At 41.3% G+C, this 6,899-nt stretch overlaps 3 protein-coding genes across 3 annotated transcripts; 2 read left to right on the top strand and 1 right to left on the bottom strand.

The window, feature by feature from the left end:
• The first annotated feature begins 974 nt into the window (after window positions 1-974).
• On the top strand, window positions 975-2,759 carry LOC130191507 (ATP synthase subunit g, mitochondrial-like). The gene is made up of 3 exons (XM_056411122.1): window positions 975-1,072; window positions 1,299-1,459; window positions 2,571-2,759. Exons 1-3 carry the CDS (start codon window positions 1,021-1,023, stop codon window positions 2,667-2,669), a joined length of 312 nt encoding a protein of 103 aa, XP_056267097.1. The 5' UTR covers window positions 975-1,020; the 3' UTR covers window positions 2,670-2,759.
• On the bottom strand, window positions 2,756-4,950 carry ift22 (intraflagellar transport 22 homolog (Chlamydomonas)). Its single transcript, XM_056411121.1, has 5 exons — window positions 4,686-4,950; window positions 3,813-3,895; window positions 3,585-3,671; window positions 3,231-3,433; window positions 2,756-3,145 (listed from the first exon to the last, which is right to left on the bottom strand). Exons 1-5 carry the CDS (start codon window positions 4,722-4,724, stop codon window positions 2,997-2,999), a joined length of 561 nt encoding a protein of 186 aa, XP_056267096.1. The 5' UTR covers window positions 4,725-4,950; the 3' UTR covers window positions 2,756-2,996.
• A 148-nt stretch (window positions 4,951-5,098) lies between these two features.
• Window positions 5,099-6,879, top strand: LOC130191505 (outer dense fiber protein 2-like; the record flags this gene model as incomplete). Its single annotated transcript, XM_056411120.1, has 6 exons — window positions 5,099-5,203; window positions 5,550-5,722; window positions 5,824-5,947; window positions 6,059-6,190; window positions 6,367-6,441; window positions 6,799-6,879. Coding segments are annotated over exons 1-6 (654 nt in total), but the record flags the coding sequence as incomplete, so codon positions are not given.
• Window positions 6,880-6,899: the final 20 nt, after the last annotated feature.

Genomic DNA, 6,899 nt, shown 5'->3' with positions numbered 1-6,899 from the left:
TGGTATTTTAACCTATTAGAGAGCACCCCCTAGTGATTAGTCCTTTGAAAAATTAATTACACTTCATGTCCACTGCAGCAGGCGAGCTGCTCTCACCTGTTTCTGAAGTGCCCCCTTAAAGGATGTCGAACATGGGGTGGGATCATCACACTCACAGCCATCTTTTACGTCAATATGTTGTACATTCCTGTTGGATGAGGAGACTTTAATTACAGCTTCTTCTCATATCGTGCAGGTTCAACAAATTAAAAAAAATTTAAAACTGTAATGTGACAGAAGGGATCAATAGTAGTTGAGTGTTTACAGGTCTAACCTGAAAACGTGTTCCAACACTGAGTTGAGCTGGCTGAGCCAGAGAGTGACTAATGAGTTAGTCATCCGTGTTGAACACCCAAAGTACACGCTTTGTCTTTGCCGTTCACTCCTTTCTTTCTCTCGCTTTGGCATTCAGTGAAGCAATTTCTGGATTTGTATACATTGGGTGTCATCCTCATGGGAGTCGTGTGTTAACAAATACACTACAGTATAGAGTTGTGTGTGTGTGAGTGTGTGTGTGTGTGTGTGTTTGTCTGTCTGTGTCTGTGTGGTCGATATGTCTTCACACATTATTTCTTCTAAAAAACCTTGTTCAGCGGATTCCTCTGAACATCTTAAAAACAACGGTTAAAGTGAAATAATCAACATCAAAATCCCTTCCTATGTTTAAAATCAAAGTTATTAAACCACTTTACTGAGTTTAACTTGATTTACTCTTCTTACTTCTCTGCTGATAATCTGTGCCAACGATTGATTGGTACTGCACTTTCATTTGTCTAATTTAGTTGTATACTGTATTTTTAAATACCAGTCTCATACGTGTCTTTGTCTTGTATAAAGTACTTTAAATCGATTTTGTTGAAAATAAATATATAAATTGCATTTGTAGCTTAACTCCTTTTATTTTGAAATCAACGACCCGGAAACCTCTCGTGACACTTTCTCTCCTTCTTCCTACTTCTGGTTCGCTGAGCTCACTTCGTTATGGCTCAGGCAGTTCAGAAACTTGTTGCACAGGTTCCAACTTTAGTTGGTGGTAAGTTTACTCGTACTTATTATTGTTCGCTCACCAATTATAAACCGAGGAGGTGGAGTAGACCGCGTAGCGCGAGCTGGGTCCCGTTGTTGCGGCTCGTTAGCAGCTGCACCACTTCGGCGTGACCTTTGGCATTCTCAAAGGTCCACGCATGAAGCGACAGCGTGTCCTTGTAAAAGAACAGATGAAACGGCCCTGAGACGTAATTGGTTTGAATCATTCGCAGCCGCTGTCACGTTCTCCAAACCCCGACTAGCGACCTTCTGGCGCTACGCGCGCGTGGAGCTCGTCCCCCCGACCCCCGCTGAGATCCCCAAAGCCCTGGAGGCAGCAAAGGGCATCGTCAAGAGCTACCGGTCAGGACGCCTGGGACAAACGACAGTAAAGGTGTGTGTGTGTGTGTGTGTTACACGAGTGGTCAGCAATATGTGTATCCATTATTTGTGGGTGCATGAATTAAAAACGGATATAAAGTAGTTTGTTGTATAATGTAGCCTGCAGTCACGTGGTGTCACTTCTTGGTCTGTCAGGGAACAAACAAGAAAGCCCAGAACATTTCTATCTGAAGACGGAACAATAAGTCCATTAACCTTCAGGCAACAGAAAATTCAAACTATTTTTAATATGGATAAGATGCCAGACACTTGGTTTATTAATTTTTTATTTCAGCTTCTTCACTCAGACATTTTGCTACTTGAATCTGTTTTATGTGATGACAAAGGGATATTTTTCATTTAACTGTTGGATGGACAATGCAAGCTCCTTTAAGGATATGAGTGCTTCTTTTTTTAAACTATTGCATGAAATTATTGACTACATTAATAATTTCAATGCAATCAAATAACTATTAATGGAAGTAACTGTCATAACGGTTAAAAGCCCTGAAGTCATTCCGCTAAAATAAAGATGCAAAAATGCCAGTTTAAATCAGCTGTACACACCAAGAATGTGATTTTACAGAAGTTAGTAAATCTTTCTGTGATGTGTCAAGTTATGAAGGCCAGATGGTTGGTTAGCCCCTTGGCTGTCCATTCCTCTTGTATACACCAGTGTGTACGGTTGATTTATCTGCATACACAAGACAAATGACTGAATAACTGTATTGTGACAATAGAAGTAAACTTTGTGGGCCTCACGAGTAAACTACCAGTGGAGGAAGATTAAATGCTCAGTTAGTTCAGTGCAAAATGAGCAGAGAAACACACAAAATGCAAGTCATTTGTGCAAAGACGTCACACAACGTCAAAGGTTAACAAGCACAAACTCCATATACAAATGTCATGAAATTCATGACATTTGTAGGATTTTATTGTGTGTCTATCCATCGTGTGTCATCTGTGACTGGTAGTGCATAATTGTACTCATGGATTGTTTTCATCTTACATTGTCAAGCCTCATTTGAATATAAACTACCATCATTTATTTTCTAAAATGAATTGTCGATTAAATCAATTGCCTCGAGTGAAATGACATCCTATTTCTTTGTTTTGTTTCGTAGGATGCCATTAGGAACGGACTCGTGGCCACCGAGGTGCTGATGTGGTTCTACATTGGCGAGTGCATTGGCAAAGGAGGCGTTATTGGATATAATGTCTAAATGTCATACTGTTCTTTCTCTTTGCACTTCTGTCACATTCTCAACCAAATGCACCAAAAAATAAACAATGCCCATAGTCATCGAAGTCTACTTTGGTTATCTCTTGAGTATTTATTTCCAAAGTGAGTGAGTTGGGTTATTATTAATTCATAAATGACAAACACAAAAGTAACAACCACAAAAAACAGGCGGCTGTTTCCCGCACAGCTGAATGACAGCGAAGATGTATTCAAAATTAAACAATGGGAAGTGCTCATGAATGTGTCTTCAAGAGAGATTACAGATGCCAACAAGAATGTATCCGCGCATATTTTACAGATTCCGCCGCTATGTAATGATGGACATCTCCTCTCGCTCTCGACTTTCCGACATTGTGTTTACGACATTTCCCAAGTATCTGCAGAAAGCTTGCCTCGCGTCCTCTGGCTCCTCCTCCAGGTTGGAGTGAACGAGCGCCAGTCGGCCCAAATGCGAGGCTGCGTCAAAAGAATGAACAAGTTAGCCCAGAAAAAGTAATAATGACTCAAAATGACGGTTTTTGGAGGCCTGCAGGGGAAATACCTAAAGGCAGCCGTCCGTCTTCCACGGTGCTGCCGGGCTTGTGATGAGCCATGAGCAAACACTGTTTGTCCTGCAAGCCTTGAGAGGAGATGAACATCGAATACCACGTCTCGATTTCTTGGAGGTGACTTGGAACATCGGGGTTGAAAATGATCGCCACACCGCTGGAGTCCTTTATCATTGCAGGCCAGCATGATTCAAATCTGTATGAAGATAATATATTGTATATCTACGTTTGGGTATTATAGACTGAAAACATAACCAAACATTAGTCATGGTATTTTAGAGTATCATAAGATGAGAAACAATCATCTAAGCTTGTGCTCATTGAAAAGTGTTTGACATTTAACTTACTTAAAATCTCCTGAGCAGTCCCAAAGTTCAACTTCACATTTTGCATTGTCGCCACTTCCTTCAAGTTGGGATTCAAATTCCAGGATCCTTTGAAAAGGTAGAACAGAGTTTAATTTAGTTTTTGCAACTAATCCGAAACGGCCTGTTTGATTTCCGTCTTCTCAGGGATTTCATGCGTTTGAGTAAACTGCGATATGGAAAGCAGTAAAGTGGACACGGGGTTTGTACCTCACTCCTCGAGTAGGTCTGTATTCACCTTCCACATTTTCTACTGTGTCCGAGAGAAAATTAGCAAGAACTGTTTTCCCACTCTGAAAAAAACAACATGATTTTAGAAGTCAGAAGTTACAACCAGAATATAAATACATAAACTTTAATATGACATGCAAGTTAATTTGACTGAAAATAGGAACTTGTCACAGCAGACATGTTTAATGGATGCATTATAAAGCACAGTTCTAGCAATGGATGCATTATGTTGCAGGGCTCTAGCTCTATAATGTGTCAGTATGACTTAATAAACCCCCCAAAGGGGAACCAAGTCTCAATTAATGTAATTAGTTACACCTGTGCTTTTCCTGCAAGACCAAAAACCTGTGCTTTTTCTGAAGTTAAACGTTTTGTCAGTATGGAAGTGATATTAATTAATTTCATAATGCAGGGAGAATGACATCTTTCAGTGTTATTGTGCATTGTAATATTAGATAATTATTACTAAAACCTTCACGTGTGAGCAGCTTTTCAATGTCGAGCTGAAGCTTATTTACTGTTAGGTAATTTTATCTCTAATAATGTTGCGGTTTTTTAATGAAACGCATCAACATATAAAGCAGTCAGTTGTCATATAAATTGAGGTGGTGTGAGAAGTTAAAAATGTAGCCTAACGGGTATATACTTGAGTTATGTAACGTAGTGTACAAGTAGGAATTGCCTGCTTCTCAGCGAACATAAACAAACACGCACTTCCGGTTCAAGCTAGGCGCTGAGGCATGCAGAGCTTTTTACAACTATTAATATCGTATTACCCACTCGTACCTAACGACACCTGGCAGGAACACTCGGCTAGCGTTACGTTAATATGGAGGAAATCCGTTCACGTACCTCGTTGGGGCCAATAAAGAGTATTTTTGCTTTGAACATTTCCACTCGCCGAGCATTCACGTTAGCTTACGAGCTAACTTCCCTGAAGAAGCTCTGGTTGAACTACGTCCCAAAAATAAGGAAAACACACCACTCAGTTCTAATCTGAGTATATATATATAAATGATTCTTATGGTGGGTTTTGAGTTTCACGCAACGTAACGTTAAATGTACAAAGTGTTAATGATCTCCGTGAATTGATGTTAGCCGGATGTTGGTGTGAGACATCAGGGCAAAAGGCTTCCTTTTGGTTTCTATGGTTTCAACTGTTTCTTTCTCTTCATTGGCTGTTTGCAAATTTAATCAAACTCATTTCCGCCTACTTGTTTCGCGGGTAACCAATCAGCAGTGAGCAAATACGTTCGCGTCTTTACGTTGCGTCAGTGCCAACCAATCAGGTTCGAACTTGTATGAGATGGGGGCGGGGCTCTTCAGTTTGGAGGAGCGTAGTTGAATCTCAACGGACACAAGGCGAAAGCGTAAGTAATGCCAACAAATTCAGTGATATTGTTTTGAACGGAAATGCCATGTTGTAGTTGTAATAGCCGTAATGCAAACGTCAGGCATTTTGTTTGGCAGAATGAACATAATATGTGCAGTGCAACGTTTAACAGCCACTGAACCTCCACTGTCCGTTGCTATGGAGGAGGCTTAGTTGGCTTGCTTGACAACTTGATCTCGCTGTCCTTCTTAACAATGTGCAAGTGAGACTATGCAGTTTAGCTACAGCCAAGCCACTTCATACAGTCACGTTTGTGTGACCTTACGTCCTGCCTTCCTCTGTGTGTCAACATGAACTTCCACTGTGTGTTGTTCTGCCCGTAGTGGAGAGGTATGTCTCCAGAGGACGACCTCCACAGTCCCCTCCTTGGCTTCAGCTCCATCGGGGAGGATGTCCCTCTGAGCTGTGGGGATCTAGTCAGCTCTCGTGAGCTGGGGAGAAGGAGCAGGGCATGCAGCAGCCTCCACACAAGAACCCCAGAGCCCGACATCAATTAGTGAGCTCCTGTCATGCATTTGAACCCTAACCTGTGGGGTCAGACCACCCCACTCACCAGCAGACACAGCTTCACACATTTTATTCCTGTTTTTAATTCAGTCGTGGAGACTTTGCCCGTGGAAAAAGCCCTTTCCTGAAAACACTGATGGATGCAGAGGCAGCTGCCAACTCCGCCGCTATACAACTCGTGTCCTTTAAAGACGCCATGGAGGATGAATTTGCCGTATGTTATTTGCAATTTTGCGTACACCAAGTCGGTTTCAAGCGTGGGTCGTCCATGTTTCGGAGCCATTCACCATCCATTATTCTCACTTATTCTTCTCTTGCCATTAAGGATTCCAGACGGTGTGCCATTGATAAGCGCAGAATTACAAGGCAAAGAGGACTTCTGCTGGAGAAGTTGGAGGATTTTAGACGGATAAATAAGTCGGTTCGACAGAAACTGAAACAGCTCCAAGATACAGAGGTCAGTTACAATACTTCCACCTTATTTATTGCTCATGACCATTCGTCATGTAGTAGGAGTAGTACTGTAATAATTACTTTCAGGTGATACCAGCACACAGAACACTCTGACTTAAATGCTTCTTGAAAATGTCTTTATGTATTTTTCCATTCGATAACTCGTGTCTTTGCTTGTAGGACAATCGAATTGAATCCGACCTCCAAACGGACATCTTATTGAAGAAGATCTCACAGGCTGAGAGCGTAAACGTGGTGTGTCTCTTTACGTTTATGCAGTGACTCAAAGGAAATAACCTAATTTAAAAAATAAAAATGAGTGCTTAACTTATTGCAACCTGGTTTCATGTTTAGTCTGAACAGAAGGTTCATCTTACGTACTGTGTACTGGTTGAGTTGGAAGAGCTGGTTAAATTAATGTCACGGCTGGGTCATCCAACAACTCGGCTCCATTTGGTCTGAGATGACAACTGAAAGATATACAAACATATTCTGTATGAGACCAGCTGCCCTCTTAGAAGAAAAGAGCAATCTTATTGCATAAGACTTCTAAAATATCCCAAATTCCCATCTGAAATCGTGTACTGATTTCTGTACTTTTTCTCCTTAAAGCAATTAAAAAAAGACGTGCGTGAGTCAGAAAGGAAAGTCGAGGAGCTGCTGGATCTGCGGAGAGAAGAGCAGGTAAACACAGTGGGATTTCTCCATTTAGA

The sequence above is a fragment of the Pseudoliparis swirei genome, unplaced genomic scaffold (assembly GCF_029220125.1).
Source record: "Pseudoliparis swirei isolate HS2019 ecotype Mariana Trench unplaced genomic scaffold, NWPU_hadal_v1 hadal_121, whole genome shotgun sequence".
In the NCBI taxonomy this organism is placed as follows: Eukaryota; Metazoa; Chordata; class Actinopteri; order Perciformes; family Liparidae; genus Pseudoliparis; species Pseudoliparis swirei.
This window is presented reverse-complemented; position numbering and strand designations above follow the sequence as displayed.